Here is a 27,032-nt window from a genome sequence, read left to right on the forward strand (position 1 = left end):
CCTGCTCTGGCTGCAGGGGAAGGCATGGCCCCAGAGGGTTGAGTCCTCTCCACATACCCAAAAGTCAGGGCTTTTTTAAGAATGAAGGTGAGAAACATTTGTCAGCTGAGTGGTAGAGAGGAGCTTTTTCTTGGCCAGCACAAAGAATAAAAATACAGTGCTTATTTTTTATTTCCTTACAAATAATACATATCATAAATTAGAAAAATATGGGAAAATATAGGGAAAATTCCACTTAATTTTACAGATAATGACCAGTCACATTTTGGACATTTCCCACCAGGATCTTGTTCATATTTTTATGTTACTGAGATGATATTGAGGCACACTTACATTATTAGGACTCTGAGATAGGGAATAACTTTCTCTTCCTCATTCCTGTAACACTGTGTAGGTCAGGCATGCACAAGGTCTCTGGTGGCAGGTGGTCATGCATACCATTTTGAGGGTTTCCTCACTAACAGACCCAGATTCTCCTGGCTGTTTGGTGAAATTTGGGGTTTCTGTTCATGACATAAGTGTAAATTCAATGCAAAGGATGCTACAAAAGCTCTTTATGGTTTTGACCTAGAGAAATTTCAGCTCTAGGAAAGTAGGGTATTTGATCATGACACCTATGTATATCATTTGATTTAAAATATTTACATTTTGTATATTATTTATTTGTCTTCTCTTTTGAAATTGGATTCTGGGAAAATATATATGTTTTGTTGTTGTTGTTCCTTGTTTGTATTTTATTGTTCATTCTTTTTGCTTTCTCCATCTTCCAGCTCCTGGGCAGATCCATAGACCTTAATCGCCTGATTACTCAGCGTGTCTCAGCAGCCATGTATAAGTCTCTGGAACTGGCTATTGGACGATTTGAAAGTGAAGATCTGACATCAATAGTTGTAAGTATTCTCCCTTTTGTCAGCCTTACCAGATTTGTGGGAAACTGGTCAAAAGGGTTGGAGCTAATTTTAGTTTTGACCTTACTGATAAACTGAACCATAGGAATTCATAGGAATCAAAAGGTACTCACTGATCGAGCATGGCTTATCCTGAGTATGGTTTTTTAGTGTCTGCTCTTAATAGTCACAATTCTAAATTGGCTTGAAAGAACAAGTAATTCTAATCTTGAATAAGTTACACCTAACTATGGGAAAAGAATAAAAAAAGAAAAATTTTAAAAATCAAAAAGAAATGAACACAAAAAGGATTTGAAAGAAAATGATACAGAAGATAGTAAAGATCTAACATACATATAGGGGGCATACATACATTGAGAAAAACCAAAGCAATAGAATGGAACAAATATTAAAAGTTGTATTTCAAAAAAAAAGTTGATAAAACTTAAGACATGCTATTATCAACAATAGCCTAACTATGGAGAGAGCCCAAATGTCCATCGGCTGATGAAATGATAATGGAGATAAATATATATATATAAATATATATATATTTATATATATATATTTATATGTGTGTGTGTGTGCACAAACACAATGGAATATTAGTCATCAGAAAAATGAAATATTGCCATTTGCGATGATGTGGATGGACTTAGAGTGTATTATGCTAAGTGAAATAAGACAGAGAAAGACAGATTGTCAGAGAAAGACAAATACCATACTGATCTCACTCATGTGGAATTTAAGGCAGAAAACAGATGAACCTATGGGAAGGGGGAAAGAAAAAGAAAAAAAGGAGAGAAGGAAACAAACCATGAAAGACAATGCTAGAGAACAAACAGGATTGATGAAGGGAGGTAAGGATGGGAGGTGGGCTAGATGGGTCATAGGTGTTCAACAGGGCACTTGTGATGAGCACTGGGTGTTGTATGTAAGTGATGAATCACTGAATTCTACTCCAGAAACCCAATATTGCATTGTATGTTAACTACCTAAAATTTAAATGAAAAAAATTGTATGTAAAAAAAAAATTAAGGAGTACCTGGCTGGTTCAGTCAGTTAAGCATCTGCCTTCAGCTCTGGTCATGAGACCTGGGATCAAGTCCTACACTGGGCTCCCTGCTCAGTGGGGAGCTTGCTTCTCTCTCTCCCTCTTGCCCTCCACCCTGCTATGCTCTCTCATGCACTTTCTCTCAAATAAATAAATAAAATATTTTTTAAAAAGAAAGACAGGCTATAAAATATATATTAAAAGCCTATGACCTATGCTTGGGAAAACCAACCCAAAGTGGCCAACACCAAGGAATATTGAAGTAAAAGTATTAGATTTTAAAGGAAAAGTCCTCTGGATATCTGAGCAGAGTGATGAGAGAAAGAAAATTTGTTCTCAGAGCTTTGCCCATAGCAATTCATACCAGAAGCCAAGGAAAAGAAACACAAATTAAGGATTTTGTGCTAAGCCAAATCAATCTTCCAAGAATGAGGTCCACAGACAAATGATAGTGAATATGTAAGAACTCAAGGAAGACTGTACACTCCTAGAGAAGCAGCTCTGGATGAGTGGTGGGCGTGAACAACTTGGTTTGAGCATCTCCACGTAGGGTGAGCAGTGCTCCTCATACTCTTTTACAGAATTAAAATATTATTGACTTGGATATCTTACATTCTTTGTCTCCATGTTTGATCTTTTAAATCTAATGTGTAACTGACATGCACAGTGCACCTCAATTTGGACCAGGCACATTCTCATTGCCATATGTGGCCAGTGGCTGCTGCTGTGGATAGCAGAGACCTAGGAATGTTTATGGGCAAACTCTGAGAGCTTGGAAGGCCATCTGTGAAAGTGCTTGCTGACTCTGCTTCATAGCTGTGGTTTTGGGTAACTCCAGGCACATGAGGCTGACTCAGGCTGAGGCTTGAGGACACACAGTGCCCCAGCAAGGGCAGAGGTGGCTACGTCTCAGTGGTGTGTGCCCTGTGGGTGGTTGGAGGCCGGGGTGGGGAGGGGAATGCAGAGGGGACCTTAGTGGAGAAAGGATGATGGCCCTGTGGGGGTGACCATAGTAAAGAGGGGTGTTTCAAAGCAGTGGAGAGGACATAATAAATTTAGGTGTAAGAAGCAAGCTGCTGTGACCTACTAGATCCCCACTGTGTATTCTTGGCCTACTCCCCAGCCTTACCTTTGTGTGTCCTGCTATCTTCTGCCCAGCCTGCTCTGCCCCAACCATGGCACTGCCCACGTGGGGAATGGAGGCCGCTGTGTTGGGCCCATTTCCGTTCTCATACCCTTGTTTTTGTGGTCCTGTAGGAGTTGGATGGCCTCTTGGAAATCAACCGCATGACCCATAAGCTGCTAAGCAGGTACCTGACGCTGGACAGCTTTGATGCCATGTTCCGGGAGGCCAACCACAATGTGTCAGCACCCTATGGGAGAATCACCCTCCATGTCTTCTGGGAACTCAATTATGACTTCCTGCCCAACTATTGCTACAATGGCTCCACAAACCGGTGAGTGTGTACCTCATGAATAGTTCTGGATGCCCTTGCCAAAGGGTTCCTAAATGGGACAATCTCAAGGCTCTGCATCATCCAGTAGGTTGCTGTCCCCTCCCCTGTTCCCCATCATCTCTCATGTCCAGGTACTCAGGCCCTCTTAGTCTCTTTTTGCAAATGTAGCCCTAGGCCAGCCTGTGGGCATGTCTGAGGCTTTGCATGTGGAGATTGCACAGCAGGCCAACATTCCTGTCTGGGGCATTTGCATGTAGCTCAGGGTGGGAATCTCATGGGGCATGTGGACAGCAGCTACAGCTTACAGTTGTAAGTCTACCTGATGTTGGGATGTAGTCACTGACTCTACTTGTCATCCATTCTGGGATGTTGGGGTGTATAAAGATCCATCAGCCACCCTCTCACCTACCTATCCTTTCAACAACACAAAGTGGCTAATTAGGTGAGTGCCATGGTTGATAGCAACATTATTTCATGTGGTTCAGCTTCATATGGCCCAGATCCTGGGACAGCCTTGCCTTGGCTGCTGTGCGCTGGGCAGCTGCCTGTTGGAAGTTTGTTCCATATGTCTTTAGCTCGGGTCCTGCTGTATGTCAGCATATACCAGGGACATTTATCTGTATCTGTGTGTGTGCATGTGTGTATTATGACTGCTTTTTAAAAATCATTGTCTTGGGGCAGCCCTGGTGGCTTAGTGGTTTAGCACCGCCTTCAGCCCAGGGTGTGATCCTGGAGATCCAGGATCGAGTCCCACACTGGGCTCCCTGCATGGAGCCTGCTTCTCCCTCTGCCTGTGTCTCTGTAACTTTCATGAATAAATAAATAAAATCTTAAAAAATAAATAATTGTCTTTGGCTTTGCTGCTGGGTCTGAGCATCCCATCAGGTATTGGCTGAATTGTTACTGGCCCAGAGTTTTGTGTCTCAGGGTGCTGATGAGGACTAGAACTGAGGACAGAAAGGAGGCCCTCCTGTGGTCTGATCAGGTCTGCTATTGCCAACATCAGAGCCCCAAGGGTAGATTTCTCTGAGGGGAGGCAGGCCTGTTCCCAGGTGCATGGGGCTATGCCATCACACTGGCCCCAGGTGGCTGACATCCAGTCCCCGGCAGCAGTAGTGGAGATGTGGCCATGGGTTTCAGAGCCACAAATGAAGGAGCTTTGTCAGCCTCCTCCAATTAAGGGTCTTCTGAGCCTGGATGGGCACAATCCCCCAGAACCAGACTTTATGGACTGCTCATCCCTGTTTAACTTCTTTTAAGACACCCAGTTTCCTGAAATAGGTATCTTCCAAGTTAGAGTTTGGATTAACTGAAAAAATATTTTTATTACATAAAAAAATGTATCATAATTATAGAAAAGCTAGAAATCATATATACATATATAGGGGAAAGAATTAAATCCCTAGAAATTTCCTTCATCAAAAAATGGGTCTGTCTTCTGCAGTTTTTGCCATACAGTCAGATATACATGTATATTTTTTATTTTGCTGAAATGGGTGTTGTTATGTATACTATTACATACATATTCTTACCCCATGTGATATATCACAAGAAGGGTCATTCTGGGGCAGCCCCAGTGGCGCAGTGGTTTAGCGCCTCCTTGCAGCCCAGGGTGTGATCCTGGAGACCCTGGACCGAGTCCCACGTCAGGCTCTCTGTATGATGCCTGCTTCTCCCTCTGCCTGTGTCTCTGCCTCTCTCTCTCTGTGTGTCTATGAATAAATAAATAAAATCTTTAAAAAAACAAAAAAAGAAGGGTCATTCTGTGTTAAGATATATATATACCTTTCTCCCTGAAAATCTGTTTAAGTCATGGCTGATGTTTGTAGGTCAAAGAGCTGTTTTGGTTAGTCCATTTGAAACCTTTGGAATTAATTTGTTACCTTAAATCATTTTTGCCTTGTCTGGTGTCTCCAAAGGTAACATGCAACAGAACCCCACTGTCAATGGGCTGAAAAAAGATGTTCCAATGAGGTCAGAATCAGGCAACACAGGGAGCTGTGATGTTTTTTGTACTATTTTAGATTTTTTTTTCTTTTTTTTTTTTTTTTTTTTTTAGCTATCTAGCATTTCTTCACCCTTTAAGGGATATCCCAGAGATCTTGCAAAAGGAGCAATTAAAGGTATTCCCTGTGCCTCCTTTATGCTTGCTGCATGTAGCACCCACTTGGCCCTGGTGTCCTTGGTGAGGTTCAGTGGGCTGAGCCCTCAGAAGTGACATGAGCTACTTAGAAGGACTGCAGAGGCAGGTCAGCTTTACATGACGATGAAAAGTCAGCATTTGCCATAAACTCTAGTGATAAATCGCTGTATTTTCTGAAAGACTGTAGACATCTGAACAAAAGTTGGGTGAGAAGTGTGGAGTTAGGGAAATGGATCTGATTCTGAGTTCAAGCCTACCTAGGTGGGCCCTACTATGTGGGTGCCCTGTTTGGGGCTGTTGACGGAGAACAGGCAGCAGGAGCCTCACTATCAAAGGCCAAGTTGGCAGGCAGGGCTCAGGTCAGAAAGCTGGTGCTAGTAACCCAGTGACCTACTCGAGGGTAAAAACCTCCAGGCGTGTGTCCGTTACAGGACCCTGTGCAGGGAGCATTGAGGCATCCAATATATAACTGAAGAGAGAGGCCCTTGTTTCTTGAGACCACACAACACAATGTTGAATGCAGATGACTCCAAGCAGAAAGGACAGCACCGATGCCTTCACGTGCTGTGGCATATTTCTCCCATGGCCCACGCAGTGCTGTGAACATCCCTGTTTGCAGGTTGAGCACAAAGCCCACAGAGGCTGAGAGTGGATCCCACCTGTGTTGCAGGAGGCTGCTCTCCCCACCGAGGCTCCTGGAAACTGAACTGGAACCTGAGAAGACAGACAAAACTGTGTCACTCAGTATTTTTTTTTTTTTTTAAGATTTTATTTATTTATTCATGAGAGACGGGGGTGGGTGGGTGGGCGGTGCAGAGACACAGGCAGAGGGAGAAGCAGGCTCCATGCAGGGAGCCCAATGTGGGACTTGATCCCGGGTCTCCAGGATCACACCCTGGGCCGAAGGCAGGCGCTAAACCGCTGAGCCACCCAGGGATCCCCCGTCACTCAGTATTTTGATTCCATACTTGAGGGTTTTCTAAGAGCTGCTTGAGGGAAACCTTCATTTGTTCTTGGCATATCTACTGATTTTGCTGCTTATTTTTGATTAGGAATTTCGCTGATAGCTCTGGGAACTGGTTTAGGGTGGCTTGTGACTTAAATTTAACCTATACAGCTAATAGTTGTATGAAAATGCTATAGCTCTGGAAATAGGCCAACAGTTGGGATCAGAGTTAGGCTTCAGAGAGGAAGGCCATGGAAGAAGCAGTGTGTCCTCAGTGCAGTGTACCATGAAGCCAAGGGAATTATTTTGTCCCGTTTCCAGTATGTTAACTTCTGCCCCTTTGTTAGGATGGTGGCTATCAGGTTTCAGTTCTGGCTTGTTATCAGTTGTCATTATGGTGCTTGAACAATGATTTCAAACTTCATCTTTCCGTGTATATTACTTGGCTTTCTGCTATTTGTGTTAACATTTATTTGTTTATTATAAGTAAGGACTCAGGGATTCTAACTCAGCATTAGAATCTGTTACTATCATGACTTGGGTTTGTGGCTCAAGTTGGCCCCATTTTGGCCAGTGGGAGCCCCTTCTACCAGATTTTCTCTGTCTGCATCATTTTGAAGCATGGCTGTACTTCCTGCACCACAAGAAGTTCCAGGTTCATCTTCTATTTCTCTTGCTCTGTCCTTGTGATTTGTCATTTCTACAGGATTCCTTAGAGTGGAGACTATTTTAGAACTAGGCTTAATATTTGAAAAGTAAGTCTGGGTGTTAGGTATGCTTATTGCTATTGGAATATCATTGTTTCTAGACCCTTTTGATGTTCAGAGCTAGAAGTACCAGATGTGTGCTGTATTAGGTTCCTCAAACTATCACAAACCATGGGACTTCAAACCACAAAAATTTCTTTTCTCAAAAATTTCTAATTCTGGAGTCTAGATATCCAACATCAGAGTGTCCACAGGGCCATGCCACTTCTCTGAGACTCTGGGAGAACCTCCTTTTGCCCCCTCCCAGCTCCAGGTGGCAGCTAGCAGTTCTCAGCCTTCCTTACTGTGCAGCTCTCTTGTTCCAGGCCCTGCCTCTGTAGACATGTGCTGTTGCCCTGTGTGTGTCTCTTTTCTTACAAGGACTGGAGTCATTGGATTAAGGAGCCACTCCTCTTCAGCATGACCTCACCTTGACTAATCACAGCTGCAGTGGCCCTGATCCCAAATAAGGATCACATCCAAGGTGCTGGTCATTAAGACTTCAGATTTTCTCTTTGGAGACACAAACCCATAAAATGCATGCATGCACGGCTCCTCTGTAGCTGTTTACATATTATAACCGTGAATTCACACTGGTACCTTCAGTTCCAGTTCAGCACTGCAGGTGTCATTCTTATTCTCTCCCTCCCTTTCCATTTCTGTAATTCCTTTCTACACTGAGAATCCTGTTTCATTATTCTTGGTTCCTGGATGTAAATATTCTTGGTATATTTACTCTCTTGCTCAGTTCTAAAAAAGCAGAAAATGGCTTCAAAATTATTAATGCTTCCTACACAAGCCTACTAAATGGAATTCAGTATTTGTTGCCAATGCTTTTGTCTTTACGTTGGGTGGGGGGCGGGGAGAATGTGTGTGTGTGTGTGTGTGTGTGTGTGTGTGTACATGGTTAAAAATTGTTCGGAAAAAATGTGGCTTATGTATGCAATGGACTATTACTCAGCCATTAGAAATGACAAATACCCACCATTTGCTTCAACGTGGAGGGACCTGGAGGGTATTATGCTAAGTGAAATAAGTCAATTGGAGAAGGACAAACATATGGTCTCATTCATTTGGGGAATATAAATAATAGTGAAAGGGAATAGAGGGGAAGGAAGAAGAAATGGGTAGGAAATCTCAGAAAGGGAGACAGAACATGGAAGACTCCTAATTCTGGGAAACGAACTAGGGGTGGTGGAAGGGGAGGAGGGCGGGGGGTGGGGGTGACTGGGTGGTGGGCACTGAGGGGGGCACTTGACGGGATGAGCACTGGGTGTTATTCTGTATGTTGGCAAATTGAACACCAATAAAAAATAAATTTATTATTATACAAATAAATAAATAATGAATAAATAACTAAATAAAAATTGTTCGGAAAAAATAAAAATTGGGATAATGGAGGAATAGGGTTTGGATTTACTCTTTTGCCCTAAGCAAGTGAAAAATTAGGCAAAATTTATGAAACCACTGTTTTCAGGCATTGCTTGTTTCCCTGAGGGAAAGGAAACAAAAGAAGTGAGCCCTATGACTTCCCTGGCTTTCTGCCTGGAAGCACTTCCTGGGCCTCAGTGTGGAGGGAGGGTATCCCAATATAGCCTGGAAGTCTTTTTATTTTTTATTTTTTATTTTTTTTGGAGTTCAATTTGCCAACATATTGCATATCACCCAGTTCTCATCCCGTCAAGTGCCCTCCTCAGTGCCTGTCACCCAGTCACCCCAATCCCCCACCCACCTCCCTTTCCACTACCCTTTGTTCGTTTCCCAGAGTTAGGAGTCTCTCATGTTCTGTCTCCCTCACTGATATTTTCACTCATTTTCTCTCCTTTCCCCTTTATTCCCTTTCACTATTTTTTATATTCCCCAAATGAATGAGACCATATAATGTTTGTCCTTTTCTGATTGACTTATTTCACTCCGCATAATACCCTCCAGTTCTATCACGTTGAAGCGAATGGTGAGTATTTGTCATTTCTAATGGCTGAGTAATATTCCATTGTATACATAAACCACATCTTCTTTATCCACTCATCTTTCGATGGACACCGAGGCTCCTTCCACAGTTTGGCTGTTGTGGACATTGCTGCTAGAAACATCGGGGTGCAGGAGTCCTGGCGTTTCACTGCATCCGTATCTGTGGGGTAAATCCCCAGCAGAGCAATTGCTGGGTCATAGGGCAGGTCTATTTTTAACTCTTTGAGGAACCTCCACACAGTTTTCCAGAGTGGCTGCACCATTTCACATTCCCACCAACAGTGCAAGAGGATTCCCCTTTCTCCACATCCTCTCCAACATTTGTTGTTTCCTGTCTAGTTAGTTTTCCCCATTCTCACTGGTGTGAGGTGGGATCTCATTGTGGTTTTATTTTTTTTTTTAAGATAGATAGATAGATAGATAGATAGATAGATAGATAGATAGATAGATAGATTTATTTATTTATTTATTTATTTATTTATTTATTTATTTATTTATTTATTTATTTATTTATTTATTTATGATAGAGAGAGAGAGAGAGAGAGAGAAAGAGGCAGAGACACAGGAGGAGGGAGAAGCAGGCTCCATGCAGGGAGCCTGACGTGGGACTCTATCCGGGGACTCCAGGATCGCTCCCTGGGCCAAAGGCAGGTGCTAAACTGCTGAGCCACCCAGGGATCCCCCTCATTGTGGTTTTTTTTTTTTTTTTTTCTTTCCCTCATTGTGGTTTTAATTTGTATTTCCGTGATGGCAAGTAATGCGGAGCATTTTCTCATGTGCTTGTGGGCATATCTATGTCTGCCTCTGTAAAATTTCTGTTCGTGTCTTCTGCATTTCATGATTGGATTGTTTGTTTCTTTGCTGTTGAGTTTAATAAGTTCTTATAGATCTTGGATACTAGCCCTTTTTTTTTTTTTTTAAAGATTTTTTATTTATTCATTCATGAGAGACACAGACACAGGCAGAGGGAGAAGCAGGCCGCATGCAGGGAGCTGACGTGGGACTCAATCCCAGGTCTCCAGAATCATGCCCTGGGCTGAAGGCGGCGCTAAACCGCTGAGCCACCCGGGCTGCCCCGGTACTAGCCCTTTATCTGATATGTCATTTGCAAATATCTTCTCCTATTCTGTAGGTTGTCTTTTAGTTTTGTTCACTGTTTCTTTTGTTGTGCAGAAGCTTTTTATCTTGATGAAGTCCCAATAATTCATTTTTGCTTTTGTTTTCCCTGCCTTCAGAGATGTATCTTACAAGAAGTTGCTGTGGCCAAGTTCAAAAAGGGTGTTGTCTATGTTCTCCTCTAGGATTTTGATGGATTCTTGTCTCACATTTAGATCTTTCACCCATTTTGAGTTTATCTTTGTGTGTGGTATAAGAGAATGGTTTAGTTTCATTCTTCTGCATGTCAGCCTGGACGTCTTACTTGGTAGAGGAGATAGATTGGAAACTGAGGAAGCTGAAACAGTTGACACTTACAGGGGAGATTTGCAGGGCGGGAGAGGGGAGAGCTGCGAAGAGAAGCAGCTCCTGAGACCAACTCAGGGCCCTTTACTCTTTGCTCAAATATTAAACTGTATGGTGCATTGGTGAAACTCCACAAGGATAGTAAAGAATAACTTTTTAGAGCTGTAAGCTATATAATTCACAGAATTAGAAGCCATTTGAAGCCTTGCCAGTAAGAATGGGGAAACCTCACTGAATACCTACCCATTTGACAGAATTGCCAGAGGGCCAGCCTTAGTACTAGCCCTCAGGTACTGACCACTGAGCCACCCTAATTAGGAAGGGGTCCAGCTGACTTTGGAGCCGTTTAACAGCCTGGTCAAAATAACTCAACACTTTAAGGGTTAACAACAAAATCCAGACACCTGATGCTGCAGGCCACTGACCTGCCCTCAGACATGCATGTTCATTTCATGCGCTGGTGGTATTTTGCCAATTACATCCTTTTTTATTTATTAAAGTGTAATATGTGTCAATCAAGTTCTTCAGATTTAATAATTAGCAAATCCTTATATTTTTCTTAATGATGGCTTCTTTATAAAAGTTTACATGTTTAAATGAACCATTCTGATTTGAAAGTTTTAGCCAAGTTTGACATGTTTGCTTTAAACTCCAAGCATTTGATTTTCAGTATTCCCTAATCCATTATGAGTGTGGTTATAAGCACTGAATTTCCTCATTCTTCCCCTTACCTTGTAAATAGTGATTTGAGTGATGACTCGACTGCCTGTGCCTGCCTTCCCACTCCTGTCCTCGAGGTCACTGCTGTGTCCAGAGGCCCAGCAATGCCTGAGTGCTTGTTCATTACCACTTGTCAAAGGACTGATTTAGGCATGAAATGGTCCTGGTGAAAAGATACAGATGCAATGAAACGGCGGGACACCTGCACCCCGATGTTTCTAGCAGCAATGTCCACAATAGCCAAACTGTGGAAGGAGCCTCTGTGTCCATCAAAAGATGAATGGATAAAGAAGATGTGGTTTATGTATACAATGGAATATTACTCAGCCATTAGAAATGACAAATACCCGCCATTTGCTTCGATGTGGATGGAACTGGAGGGTATTATGCTGAGTGAAATAAGTCAATTGGAGAAGGACAAACATTATATGGTCTCATTCATTTGGGGAATATAAATAATAGTGAAAGGGAATAGAGGGGAAGGGAGAAGAAATGGGTAGGAAATATCAGAAAGAGAGACAGAACATGAAGACCTCCTACTCTGGGAAACGAACTAGGGGTGGTGGAAGGGGAGGAGGGCAGGGGGTGGGGGTGACTGGGTGGCAGACACTGAGGGGGACACTTGACGGGATGAGCACTGGGTGCTATTCTGTATGTTGGCAAATTGAACACCAATAACAAATTTATTATTATAAAAAAAAAAAGAAAAAGAAAAAGAAAAAGAAATGGTGCTGGTGCCCATAGACAAGACTCTGTCCCGGAGTTTGGAGACTGTGCTTATGTGGTGGAAGGACACAGGTGTTCGTTCTCACTCTCTTGATGAACTCTGGATACATGTACTATGCTTGGGAGTATTTATATCTCATGGTATTTGATTTCTTAGAATTTTCCTACGTGATGATTACATCAGTTAACTGGAGGAAGATGTAACTGATGGGTAATGAAAAAGTTCTGAATTTAAAGAACTACCTTTAAATTTGTTTTCTTTTATCTTTTTATCCTTTTTTTGTTTAGATTTGTTCGGACAGTATTACCATTTTCTCAAGAGTTTCAAAGAGATAAACAGCCTAACGCACAACCCCAGTATTTGCATGGATCGAAGGTAGGTTCTTTTGTGTTTATGTTATGATTTTTTTTAAGTTCACAATGAAGCATATTTTCAAGTTTAGTTTAAATCAAGTCAGTTGGGATCCCTGGGTGGCACAGCGGTTTGGCGCCTGCCTTTGGCCCAGGGCGTGATCCTGGAGACCCGGGATCGAGTCCCACGTCGGGCTCCCGGTGCATGGAGCCTGCTTCTCCCTCTGCCTATGTCTCTGCCTCTCTCTCTCTCTCTGTGTGTGTGACTATCATAAATAAATAAAAATTAAAAAAAAATAAAAATAAATCAGGTCAGTTGCAGTGATTTAAATGTATCATGCCATATATGAAAGAAATGTTATTGTTTTCTTCCATTAGCACCTTCCTAAAAAGTAATGTAGTGCTAGGACAGCACTCTAGCCATCTGGTGGGTGTCAGGCTGGGCCTGGCCTCACTCCTGCCCCTAAAATCAGTGAGTTTACCAGTAGAGTTAAAGTTTTAAAAATAGCAAACCAGGCAAATGTGTGGAATAGGCTCAGGGCTCATCTCTGACAGAGGGTCAGAATATCTTGTCTAGGTGTGATGCCATGAAAGGAGAGGTGAGGTGAGAAGGGAGGGACATGCAGAAGACAGTTGACATCCAGAAACCGCAGGCAGACAGGCTGGCTGAGGCCACAGAACATTGTCCAGTAAGGTAAGACAGGTGTCCAGCCTGAGGATGGCTGCATTTGTAACAGGTTAAGAGTATTAAAGGTTAGTGTAGTTAGTATTTAAAATTTTTTTTAATTTTTATTTATTTATGATAGTCACAGAGAGAGAGAGAGAGAGGCAGAGACATAGGCAGAGGGAAAAGCAGGCTCCATGCACCGGGAGCTCGACGTGGGACTCCATCCCGGGTCTCCAGGATCGCGCCCTGGGCCAAAGGCAGGTGCCAAACCGCTGCACCACCCAGGGATCCCCCTGTAGTTAGTATTTAAAGCATTCTTACAGTTTGATAAGAAAAGATGCTCTATACTAAAAAGGAGATAAATGGAATGAACAGATATTTCCAAAAATGTAGTAAAAGATAGAAATAGATATCTAGCCTCACCAGTGATTGAAGAAAAATAAATGAGTGCACATGAACCTGTATGATTCTAGGAGACCATCTGCAATGCTTATCAATATTTAAATGTTCTCACTTGTGGGAAGCTGGATAGGCTAAGGAATGAATCAAACAAGTATAATGTGAGGTCCATTAAGGGGGTGGTCATACAACATTGTCATAAAAAATATGGAAGCAGCCCAACTGACCAGCAAGAATATTCCAATATCTGATTGTCTAGTGGAATGCAATACAGTTGTTAACAAATAATTACATAGATCTTATGATAGTTGTGGGACCTGTATTTTATTAAGTTAAAAAAAAAATCAAACTCCAAACAGAATGATCCTAATTACAAAAAGGTACATACAGAGAAAAGATTATTGGCATACTAAACAGTGGCTGTCTTTGGGAGGGCTGAGTCTGAGAAATGTCTTTCTTTTCTGAATTCTGTTTATGATGTGTTTGCATTGTTCTCACTTGGGTTTTAAGTTGCCCTGTCCAATGTTGGTGTGAGTCTCAGTCTTCACAGGGCCCAACCTGTGGGCTGTGTAGAGAAATGGGGCCTGGCCCCCTTCCCCAAGCATGGACACTAGCCCCTGTGGTCTCAGAGTCGTTAACGGTGAGCCTTGGCACTGCTGATTAATTTTGCTCTGAAGCTCTGAGGGGCTGAGGTTTGAGCAGTATCTTCTCTGTGTTTTTTGCATGTTCTGCTTACAGGTGCAAAAATGTGTCTATTAAAATAATGACATAAAAGGACCACTCTTCAGGTCCCTAGTGGTGGCTCTCAGGAGAGTGTCAACATGTCACTCTTCCCTTACAACTAGTCTTTGAAGACACAGGTCCTTGGCTCACCCTCCTCCTCTTCTCCAACTTCTCCAGGCTCATGATGTCTTCTCCTTTCAGCTGCCCACTTCTGTCTTAATCACAACATCATAGCATTTCACAAACTGATGTGTCCATTTAGTTTTCATCCTGTCAGCCAAGAAAAAATGATAGATGTCTTAGTGGGACAAGCCAGAGGGCTAAGTAGAGGATATATATGGGGAAACCAGAGTTGGCAGAAATAGAAACTTCCTGTGTTTTGCTAGGATATGTGGAATTTCAAGCTGAAATTGCTGCCAACTCCGTGTTCTGCATTTGAGTGGCACCATGTTCTCTGCATGGTGTATGGAAAGGGCATGTCCCTGTGAACAGGTGTGCTCCTAGGATGCTGTGACAGAGCATGGGTTGGGTTTTGGAGAGGCCTTTTTCTAATGAGATCTGGATGCTGAGAAGAAACCAACCGTACTGAGGGCCCTGAGGGCCAAGACTGTGTCACAAGATGGGGGTGGATGAGGGTGAATGGCAGGCAATTTAGGGCCAAGGTGGTTTGGGGTGGTGGTGGTCAGGAAGTGGACACAGAATGATGGCAGGTGGAAAGATGTTACTCTAGTCCCAGCAAGAGGTGGTGTCTTGGACCAAGTAGCGTTGACAGAGATGAAGAGAAGTAGATGGGTTCAATATCCAAAAGGATATTTTGGAAGTGGACTTCACTGGACTTGCTAATGCCCTGAAGATGGAGGATGAGAGGAAAAAAAGACCCAAAGATATTTCCTAAGTTTCTGGTAGTTGGTGAGTAGAGGTGTCAGTTTTTGAAGTCAAGGAGGGCTAGATTTAGGGAGGTTAAAGGGAAGAGGCCTTGATCCCTAGGGCCTGTGTCCTCTCCTCTTCTCAGGTCTGTCCATGCCACATGGCACAGACCTTGCTGTGAGTAGGGGAGGATGTTGCCCCACTGAGTGTCTCTTCTGGTCACAGCCAGGCTGGCTTCACAATTTACTCAACTGAGGCAAGGGTTGTGGGAGTTGTGAGAGGGTGCAAGGTATGGGTTGGAGTATCACGTTACCCCACTTGGTTAGGGTCAGGATTTTTGCTGCCGTTTTAAGCCTCGTGATGATGACAAGAAGTGAAGAATGCCAGGCGTCATTGTTCTGTCTACTGTGTTCTAGGATTGAGCATCATTTTAAAAAATACTAAGTAATGTGTTTTTCTATAGGTAACAAGTTACAGTCATTGTCTCAGGGCTCACTCAGCAACTGTTTCCTATGCATGAGCTGTGACCTGGGCTGTGCCTGGCTTCAATCAGGGAACATGGTTCTTGATGCAGGAGGATGTGAGTACAGGCCCTGCTCCAGAGAGGCCTGAAGTTGTTGGCTGGGTGTTGGGGTGCAGACAGGCACCAAGAGCCAAATACGCCTGGTCTGAACAATGGAGGGCACCCCAGCAGGTTTGGGAGCATGACCAGTGGGGCAGGGAAGGTGGAAAGGAGGCTAAAGCTGTTGAGACACAGGCAGGGACCCCTAGACCCCTGCCCTCTTCCCTCCTTCTGCTTGGCCAAAGATTTCTCACCTGCAGAGGAGTCCCCAGTGGTACCTGCTTCAGAGAAGGGAGGTGGGAGATGAAAACACCTGGCTCAGTGCTGCCACTGGGAAGTCCCTCAGGTCAGACAGGTGATGCTTGTGGTGGGACATGAGGCCCAGACAGTTAACAGACTCTGCCTCATACCCACCCCCAAGTGACACCCAGACTCTGTGGACCCCAAGAGAAGCTCTGTGAGCTGCTGGTTGAGTGGAACTAGCTTGCCTAATAGCAGGTTCCCTTTTAATCTCAGTGTAATCAAGGCCAGGACACAAGTCAGGAGTTAGGGGACCCCTGACCTACAACACGACACCTTTTAATGCCTCAACCCATTCTTTCCCAGTTCTTTTAAAATGTGAAACTTTCATTTCTGTCTTCTTTCCTCTCACTAATAGATGGCAGCTTGAACTTGACTGTGGTAGGACCATGCCCTTAGAAAATGGACACAAACTATAATTCTGGCTGGTGTATTAGTGCAGGCTGCCCATCTCCTCCACTCCTCTAAAAAGGCATGAGGTGGACAATTTCTTTTGGTGGGGTGCAGAGAGAGGGAATCTCAAGCAGACTCTGCTGAGCACGAAGCCTGATGCAAGGCTCGATCTCATGACCCAGAGATCATGACCTGACCTGAAATCAAGAGTTGGACACTTAACCAATGAGCCATCCAGGCACCCCAAGGTGGATAATTTTTTAAAGAATTAGAATGTAGAGGCACCTGGGTGGCTCAGTCGGCTCAGATCATGATCTCAGGGTCCTGGGATTGAGCCACATCATTGCGAATGGCAAGATTTCATTTCTCTTTTTATTTAAATTCTAGTTAGTTAACATGCAGTGTAATATTAGTTTCATGTGTACAATGTAGTGACTCAACACTTCCATTCAACCCCCAGTGCTCATCACAAGTGCACTCCTGAATCTCCATCACCTATTTAACCCATCCCCCCACCCACCTCCCCTCCAGTAACCGTAAGTTTGTTCTCTTGAGTGTTATGTGCATAACATAACACTCATGTTATGTGCATCTGTTTTGTTTCTTAAATTCCAGATGTGAGTGAAATCAAATGGTATTTATCTTTCTCTGATATTTTAGCATATTCTCTAGCTCCATCCAAGTCATTGCAAATGGCAAGATTTCATTCTTTTTTTATGGCTGGGTAATATCCATTGTATATATATGCCACTTCTTTACCTGTTCATCAGTCAGTGGACATTTGGGCTCTTTCCATAGTTTGGCTATTGTTGATCATGCTGCCATAAACATAGGGGTGAATGCATCCCTTCGACACAGAATTTTTGTATTGTTTGGGTATACCCGGTACTGCAATTGCTAGGTCCTAGGGTTTTTCTGTTTTTTACTTTTTGAGGAACCTCCACACTGTTTTCCAGAGAGGCTGCGTCAGTTTGCATTCCCACCGACAGTGTAAGAGGGTTGCCCCTTCTCCACATCCTCTCCAACATCTGTTGTTTCCTTTGTTGTTGATTTTAGTCATTCTGAGGGGTGTGAGGTGATACCTCATTGTGGTTTTGACTTGTATTTCCCTGATGATAAGTGATGTTGAGCATCTTTTCATGTGTCTGTTGGCCACCTGTATGTTTTCTATGGAAAAACTGTTCATGTCTTCTGTCCATTTTTTAAACTGGATTATTTGATTTTGGGGTGTCAAGTTTTATAAGTTCTTTATATATTTTGGATATCACCTGTTTATCAGATATGTCATTTGCAAATATCTTCTCCTATTCTGAAGGTTGCCTTTTAGTTTTGTTGTTTCCCTCACTGTGCAGAAGCTTTTTGTTTTGATGATGTCCCAATAGTTTATTTTTACTTTTGTTTTTCTTGCTTCGGGAGACGTATCTAGTAAGAAGTTGCTGCAGCTGAGGTTAGAGGTTTCTACCTGTGTTTTCCTCTGGGATTCTGATGGTTTCCTGTCTCACACTTAGGTTTTTCATCCATTTTGAATTTATCTCTGTGAATGGTTTAAGACAGTAGTCCAGTTTCATTCTTCTGCTTAATGGCTGTCCAATGTTCCCAACAACATTTGTTGAAGAGACTGGTTTTTTTTTTTTTTTCCCCCAGTGGAAATTCTTTCCCATTTTGTCGAAACTGAGTTGACCATAGAGTTGAGAGTCCATTTCTGGGTTCTCTATTCTGCTCCACTCATGTGTGTCTTTTTTTGTGCCAGCACCATACTGTCTTGATGATCACAGCTTTGTAATAGAGCCTGAAGTCTGGAATTGTGATCCATCCAGCTTTGGTTTTCTTTTTCAAGATTGCTTTGACTATTTGGGGTTTTTTGTGATTCCATATGACCATGTGCATGACAAATATTTCTCTATCCCCTCATTTCAATCTGCAGGTGATTTTAGGTCTAAAATGAGTCTCTGAAGAAATGTGTGGGAAATATCAGAAAGGGAGACAGAACATAAAGACTCCTAACTCTGGGAAATGAACTAGGGGTGGTGGAAGGGGAGGAGGGCGGGGGGTGGGGGTGAATGGGTGACGGGCACTGAGGGGGGCACTTGACAGGATGAGCACTGGGTGTTATTCTGTATGTTGGTAAATTGAACACCAATAAAAAATAAATGTATTATAAAAAAAATAAAATAAAATGAGTCTCTGGTAAAAAAAAAAGAATAAAAAATTTAAAATAAATTAAAATTAGTCTCTTGTAGGTAGCATATAAATGAGTCTTGTGTTTTTTAATCCATTATGGTAGCATTTGTCTTTTGATTAGAACATTTAGTCCATTTATATTCAGAGTAATTATTGATAGACCTGGGATTACGACCTGAACCAAAGGCAGACGCTCAACTGCTGAGCCACTCAGAGGCTTCATGGCGTGCCATTTCTATGAAGAGATCTGCTGCTGACTTTATGGGTCTTCTGCTTTTAGGATTTTTTCTTTATCACTATATTTTGCGAATTTAACTACAATATGACTTGGTATTGGCCTGCTTTTATTGATTTTGATGCAGCTCCTCTGGTTTTTAAAGCCAAAATTTATGGGGATTAGTCCTTCCTGTGTGAGCTTCCTGGTGCAAGGGTCTATTTCTCTGCCCTCTTTACAACGTGCATCCCCCTCCTCTCATTGGCAGCTTCCCTCTGCCTTTCTGATCTTCCTAAGATTTCAGATGTCTTCTTCCCTATATTTCATTGTGGAGATTTTTCTGCCAGTCTTCAGATTGCTCTCCATCTTAATAACTTGGAGGTGGATGATATCTTGGAGGTAGGATGGGGGTGAGCTCAGGGTCCTCCTCTACCATCTTCCCAAGCTCCTGAGACTATTAGATTTCATTAATGTTTTTCATGGTTTTCTTTTGACACGCTAGAACATACATCCAGAAGGAGAGGAGCCCCCATGAATCACTATTTGTACATCCAATATAAACAAGTTTTCTGTGTGCTTAATTAAATGCCCCAGTGCGGGCAGCCCGGGTGGCTCAGTGGTTTAGCGCCACCTTCAGCCCAGGGCCTGGTCCTGGAGACCCGGGATCGAGTCCCACATCGGGCTCCCTGCATGGAGCCTGCTTCTCCCTCTGCCTGTGTCTCTGCCTCTCTCTCTCTCTCTCTCTCTCTCTCTCATGAATAAATAAAATCTTTAAAAAAAAGTAAAAATAAAAAATAAATGCCCCAGTGGTAGAAGACAACCTTATAGGTAGGTAACATTCTAAGGGCTGAATTCCCAGGAATTGCAAGCAGGCCTCCTGAAGATACTCAAGAGCTGAGCATCCAGGCCTGCTGTGCTGATTCTTCACTTTTCTGATGATGTGGTTTTTAGTGTATGTAGAGTAAATATTTAAGACAGTGACAAAGGGGGCAAGGAGAAGATTCAGGGAACCTAAGTGGAGGTGAGGTTGATAACACTTCAAAGTGGTAAAATGTTGATAGTTGGATTGTTATAACTTACACAACATATAAGACCTAGAATAACCACTAAAAGATGTGTGAAGAGATTTTTTTTTTTTAAAGATTTTATTTATTTATTCATGAGAGATAGAGAGAGACACAGGCAGAGGGAGAAGTAGGATCCCTGCGGGGAGCCCAACGTGGGACTCAATCCCAGGACCCCGGGATCACAACCTGAGCCAAAGGCAGATGTTCAACCACTGAGCCACCTAGGTGCCCCTTTTTAGATATTCTTGAAACTTGATCAATCATAGTGGAATCTAGAAAATGTTTAAGTGACTCAGAAGAAGTCAGGAAGACTGAAACAGACCCTACTTAGATATCAATAATTAGATTATATATAAATCTGCTAAATGTAAGTGGTCTTTATACAGTTAAAATACTGAGGTTTGGCAGAGTGGATTTAAAAAACATGGTACAATAATAAAGGTACTTTATTGTGTCTCTCATGAATAAATAAATAAAATCTTTATAAAAAAAAGAAAATTAAAAGAGTTGAGATCATACAGAGTGTGTTTTCTGACCACACTGGACTCAAACTAGAAATCAGAAAGAGGAGAAGAAAATCTCCAGAGACTTGGAAATTAAAACATTCCTGTATGATCCATGGGTCAAGATGAAGTCTGAAGGGAAATTTTTTTTTAAAGACACCTAACTAAATGAAATGCAAATATATCAGAATTTATGGGATGCAGCTGACAAGTGCTGATAGGAAAACACACACTGAATGCTTGTTCGTAGTCTCCCTGCTGGGTGCATCCATGTTTTTAGACAAGATTGGAGGTCCCCTCCTGTAGGAGGCCACCCTCATTACATTGCCACCTACTCACCTGGTGGGGGCTGCTGTCCCCAGCTCCCTGTGTGTCCCTGAGAAGACAGTTCTTACTGCTCTGTCAGTGTCTGTCTTCAGATGTCTCCCCTAGGAGACTGGGAGCAGCTCTGAGGAGGCAGCAGTGAAGATGTGTTTATTTCTCATTCCAAGACCTCAGAATGGCTTCTGTAGAACTGGCAGTTTGATAAATCTTTGAAATTTGTCTTATTTTTTCTAACAAACTTTTTTTTTTACTTGGAATTTTTTATTATTATTATTATTTTAATTGGAGTTCAGTTTGCCAACATATAGTATAACACCCAGTGCTCATCCTATCAAGTGCCCCCCCCCAGTGCCCATCACCCAGTCACCCCATCCCCCCCCCCCCCCCCCCCCCCCCGCCTACCTCCCTTTCCACTACCCCTTGTTTATTTCCCAGAGTTAGGAGTCCTTCATGGTTTGTCTCCCTCTCTAATTTTTCCCACTCATTTTCCCTCCTTTTCCCTATAATCCCTTTCACTAAACTTGCTTGTCATTTCTTTTTGTTGAAAACACAAATACTAGTAAAGGCAGTCTAACAAATTCTCTGGGATTCTCCACCTAAGGGCACATGCATATTTGGTGCATTGTATGCACCAAATCTTGTATGCATAGTAACCACGTTGAAAACTCTGAAGATTTCATTAGGCACTTAACATTCTTTATCCCCCAGGCTTTGAACTTGGCCTACTCTAGCATTTATGGCAGCTACCGGAACTTTGTTGGGCCTCCACACTTCCAGGTCATCTGTCGGCTGCTCGGCTACCAGGGCATTGCAGTGGTCATGGAGGAGCTGCTGAAGGTTGTGAAGAGCTTGGTATGTTTCCCTCAGTGTGCTTCCTTTACGTGGTCTAGGGTTCTCTACTCAATTCAAATGTGGGAGGGAAATAAAAATATTCAGGCACTCCACTGAGCAATTCTGGGATACGAACTGAGTGTTGTACAATTCACTCCATTCTAACACTATGTACCTGGAGATATCATCAGATCCCACAGTTTAAGGGCTCTGACCCACAAGGCTTCCCCACACCCACCCTCCCACTCAATATCAAGTGTAATTTGTCGCTTGTACCTCTGACCCACTGGCTATAAATCAGAGGTTTCTGCAGCCCCCCTCCTAGCAATCTGCTAGGGCAACTCACAAAATTCAGGGAACTACTCAATAGATTACCAGTTTATTACAAAGGATACAAATCAACAGCCAGATGAATCAATACATAGGTGTCGAGGTCCTGAAGAAAAGAGCTTCTGTTCTCGTGCTCTTTGGGGCATGAGACAGTGACCTATGGAACTGTCTGGTTCCCCAAACTCCACCCTATTAGGTTTTTAATACATAGGCAGGATTGATTAAATCATTGGTCTTTGGTGACTAAATGAACCTCAGCCCCTTCCCTATCCCCAGCAGTCTGGGGGTGGGACTGAAAGTCCCAAATCTAACCATGGGGTTGGTTCTCCTGGCCACCAGCCCCTGTTGGTGAGTGCTTTCCAAAAGTCACCTCATTAACAAGAGACACCTTTAAGGTCTCTTTGGATAATTTGAAAGGTTTTAGGAACAGGAATAAGACCAAATATATTGCACAGCCTTGAATTCACTGGCGTGGAAAAGCCTGGTCCCTGTTATTTTACCTATTCAGAGACAAGTACCAAAATACAGCTTGCTTTATAAGAAAATGTGGCCTTTATATGCAGACATAGTCTTCCCCACCTCCTTTTATAAAGGACCACTGCTATTGCTTGTTGCTCAAGAGAGACATGAAGCCATTTGGGAGAGACCATGTTTCAGCTGGCGAGCATCTGGGAGGGGACAGTTGTACAAACACTCCTGTTTCTGTTTGTGAAATAAGAGGTTTCTTAAAACACAGATCTCCAAGAAACACTTACAGTGGGGGAAACAGAGGTGAGTGTGTTGTCCATGAGGAGTTCTGAGCTGTCTCTGGCAGGGCTGCCGCAAGGGGCAGATGGGCTCCGCTGAGAGGCAGTGGTCCTACTGTTGTTCAGAGATTCCTGTTACCCAGGGATGGCTGGTCCCCCTGCAGGGCTGATGGTGTGTGCCCCTTTTCTGAGTACCAGGAGTTAAACTGTGAATAAAGGATTAAGACTTTACAATCTGTTTAACTTCAGATTGAGGTCAGAAGTTAATGTGCCGAAGTCTTTTAGTTAATTAAGTCCTTTTGGAAAAAGAAAGAGTGAGAAAATGCTATTTGTACACTATCATAGATTTAGTTTTCTGTGTTATTTCTGTTAACTAAGAAAACTTCATAAAATCTTAATCTTTAATCTGTTTCCATTATTTTCATCATTTTTTTAAAAAAGGTTTTATTTGAGAGCATGCATGAACAGGGGGAGGGACAGAGGGAGAGGGACAAGTAGACTCCGCACAGAACAGGGAGCCTGATGCGGGGCTCTATCCCAGGACCCCAAGATCATGACCTGAGCCAAAGGCAGACGCTTCACTGAGCCATGTAGGCGCCCCGATTTTAGTCATCTTTCTGTGACTGTGCCCATTTCTTTAGGATTCTTTATTGCCAAATATAGACTTTCAGGGCATTTCTATACTTGAAGCTGAATTTATGGCCACAATAATTAAAGTGGCAATCCATCAAGGAGATGGTATGATCATTAACAATGCAAAGCAAAAGCTGACAGAATTCTAAGAAGTTGACAAATTATACAACCTTTTTGGATCAAAAATCAATTAGGATATATAAAAGTTGGATCTTTTGACACAGCCATGACTGCATAACCCACTCAGTCTCTGCTAGGACCCCAGCTACAGCCTTTGCCCCAAAATACATAACTTGGAAGGTGTTCGGCACATGCCGAGCCCAGTGTTGGAGCCTCATCAAGTCCATATGAGGAATACAGAAACCACCCCATGCGGATGTTGTTTCCCAGAGCCTCTGTGTTGGCCAAAGTTGGATGCAACTAGAGCAGGTCCTCACCGTCCTGTCACACTTGAGATCACTTGCCTCCTCATTCTCAATGGGGAAGCACTGGGAGCCTTTCCCCTAAGATCAGGAACAAGACAGGGATGTCCACTCTGACTCTCACCACTGCTATTCAACATAGTACTGGAAGTCCTAGCCTCAGCAATCAGACAACAAAAAGACATTAAAGGCATTCAAACTGGCAAAGAAGAAGTCAAACTCTCCCTCTTCGCCAATGACATGATCCTCTACATAGAAAACCCAAAAGTCTCCACCCCAAGATTGCTGGAACTCATGCAACAATTCGGTAGCGTGGCAGGATACAAAATCAATGCCCAGAAATCAGTGGCATTTCTATACACTAACAATGAGACTGAAGAAAGAGAAATTAAGGAGTCAATCCCATTTACAATTGCACCCAAAAGCATAAGATACCTAGGAATAAACCTAACCAAAGAGGTAAAGGATCTATACCCTAAAAACTATAGAACACTTCTGAAAGAAATTGAAGAAGACACAAAGAGATGGAAAACTATTCCATGCTCATGGATTGGCAGAATTAATATTGTGAAAATGTCAATGTTACCCAGGGCAATTTACACGTTTAATGCAATCCCTATCAAAATGCCATGGACTTTCTTCAGAGAGTTAGAAGAAATCATTTTAAGATTTGTGTGGAATCAGAAAAGACCCCGAATAGCCAGGGGAATATTAAAAAAGAAAACCACAGCTGGGGGCATCACAATGCCAGATTTCAGGTTGTACTACAAAGCTGTGGTCATCAAGACAGTGTGGTACTGGCACAAAAACAGACACATAGATCAATGGAACAGAATAGAGAACCCAGAAGTGGACCCTGAACTTTATGGGCAACTAATATTCGATAAAGGAGGAAAGACTATCCATTGGAAGAAAGACAGTCTCTTCAATAAATGGTGCTGGGAAAATTGGACATCCACATGCAGAAGAATGAAACTAGACCACTCTCCTACACCATACACAAAGATAAACTCAAAATGGATGAAAGATCTAAATGTGAGACAAGAGTCCATCAAAATCCTAGAGAAGAACACAGGCAACACCCTTTTTGAACTCGGCTACAGTAACTTCTTGCAAGATACATCCACAAAGGCAAAAGAAACAAAAGCAAAAATGAACTATTGGGACTTCATCAAGATAAGAAGCTTTTGCACAGCAAAGGATACAGTCAACAAAACTAAGACAACCTACAGAATGGGAGAAGATATTGCAAATGACATATCAGATAAAGGGCTAGTTCCCAAGATCTATAAAGAACTTATTAAACTCAACACCAAAGAAACAAACAATCCAATCATGAAATGGGCAAAAGACATGAAGAGAAATCTCACAGAGGAAGACATAGACATGGCCAACAAGCACATGAGAAAATGCTCTGCATCACTGGCCATCAGGGAAATACAAATCAAAACCACAATGAGATACCACCTCACACCAGTGAGAATGGGGAAAATTAACAAGGCAGGAAACAACAAATGTTGGAGAGGATGCGGAGAAAAGGGAACCCTCATACACTGTTGGTGGGAATGTGAACTGGTGCAGCCACTCTGGAAAACTGTGTGGAGGTTCCTCAAAGAGTTGAAAATTGACCTGCCCTATGACCCAGCAATTGCACTGCTGGGGATTTACCCCAAAGATACAGATGCAATGAAACGCCGGGACACCTGCACCCCGATGTTTATAGCAGCAATGTCCACAGTAGCCAAACTGTGGAAGGAGCCTCGGTGTCCATCGAAAGATGAATGGATAAAGAAGATGTGGTTTATGTATACAATGGAATATTACTCAGCCATTAGAAATGACAAATACCCACCATTTGCTTCAACGAGGATGGAACTGGAGGGTATTATGCTGAGTGAAGTAAGTCAGTCGGAGAAGGACAAACATTATATGTTCTCATTCATGTGGGGAATATAAATAATAGTGAAAGGGAATATAAGGGAAGGGAGAAGAAATGTGTGGGAAATATCAGAAAGGGAGACAGAACGTAAAGACTGCTAACTCTGGGAAACGAACTAGGGGTGGTAGAAGGGCGGAGGGCGGGGGGTGGGAGTGAATGGGTGATGGGCACTGGGGGTTATTCTGTATGTTGGTAAATTGAACACCAATAAAAAATAAATTAAAAAAAAAAGATCACTTGCCTCCTGAAAGGGGATTGTGTTTGAGAACGTAAATTTGGTTAGTCCTATAAAGTCACCCTACCCTGGTAGACATTTTATTTCTGTGGATCGGATTTCCTTTCCCTGTGGAAGTGATTCTCAGTCCTGCTCGTTGCCATGTATTTTACCTACAGACTCCTTTTTAGAAGCCCCATACACCACTCACAACCTCTGGGGTGGTGGCGGCCAGTGGTTAATGCAGCCTGTCTCTCCTGCAGCTACAAGGCACAATCCTGCAGTACGTGAAGACACTGATGGAGGTGATGCCTAAGATCTGCCGCCTGCCCCGGCATGAGTATGGCTCCCCTGGTGAGTGCGGCCCCTCCCTGGGGGTGAAGCATGGAGGAGACAGCATAAGTGTTCAAACTACAGTGCATCAAACAATTCAGACTTTACTGAAAAGGATAGGATCTGCTTTCCCTGTGTGGGAGGATGCAGGGCACCTAATCAGAGTCTGATTGTTTCCGGTAGAATGAACAAACCGCCTTTCAACTGGGAGCAAGTACGTGGGAAGTGTGCTGTTGGCAGGGAGGCAGTACCCATTAGTCACCGATGGGTGATGGGGCTCTGACATTGTGAGGCCCTGACTATTATTGTACAGCACTAGGACCTTGAAAATCACCAACTGGGGAGAGGCAGGGCACTGAGCTGCCAGGTCCAACTGCCCTGGGGATCCTTGCCAAATGGCAGTTGGGACCTGACATGTTGGGATGAGGAATTTAAAACCTGTTATATCTCTAACTTTGTTCTTCTTAGAGTTATTTTGGCTATTCTAGGTCTTCTGCATGACCAAATAAATTCTAGTGTCAGCTTGTGGATTTTTGGCTGGGTCAGCATTTGAATGTATAGATTAAATATTAACCTTCTTTCCAATTCTTAGGCCTGGTCTTTTGTGCCTTATCACAATGTGCAGGATCTCCAGGACAGTGATTAAAATGTGTTGTCTTGCTCTGGAGCTCAGGGAGAAAGTATGTAGGTTTTACCACTGAGAATGACATTAGCTGCAGGTTCTTTGTAGATGTGCAGATTAAGTATGTTCCCTTCTATACCTATGAAGGGATGCTGAATTTTCTCAAAACCATTTCTGTTTCTGCTGGAGATGATGGTGTGGTGTTTCTCCTTTATTCTTGCAATGTGACACCTCCTCAGAAGATACAGGGTTGAGAGAGAAGCTTTGGAGCTGAGGCCCAAGGCCCAGGTGATGCACAGA

General features: G+C 42.9%; 1 protein-coding gene across 2 annotated transcripts in view; it reads left to right on the plus strand.

The window, feature by feature from the left end:
• Nucleotides 1–27,032, plus strand: part of CYFIP1 (cytoplasmic FMR1 interacting protein 1) — a 76,738-nt gene that overhangs the window by 31,273 nt on the left and 18,433 nt on the right. For both annotated transcript variants that reach the window (XM_038532560.1, XM_038532559.1), the window contains exons 20-24: nt 771–890; nt 3,199–3,398; nt 12,400–12,487; nt 21,371–21,514; nt 26,041–26,131. In XM_038532560.1, coding sequence (XP_038388488.1) covers nt 771–890; nt 3,199–3,398; nt 12,400–12,487; nt 21,371–21,514; nt 26,041–26,131 — 643 coding nt within the window. The remainder of the gene's footprint in view (nt 1–770; nt 891–3,198; nt 3,399–12,399; nt 12,488–21,370; nt 21,515–26,040; nt 26,132–27,032) is intronic.

The sequence above is a fragment of the Canis lupus genome, chromosome 3 (assembly GCF_011100685.1).
Source record: "Canis lupus familiaris isolate Mischka breed German Shepherd chromosome 3, alternate assembly UU_Cfam_GSD_1.0, whole genome shotgun sequence".
NCBI lineage: Eukaryota > Metazoa > Chordata > Mammalia > Carnivora > Canidae > Canis > Canis lupus.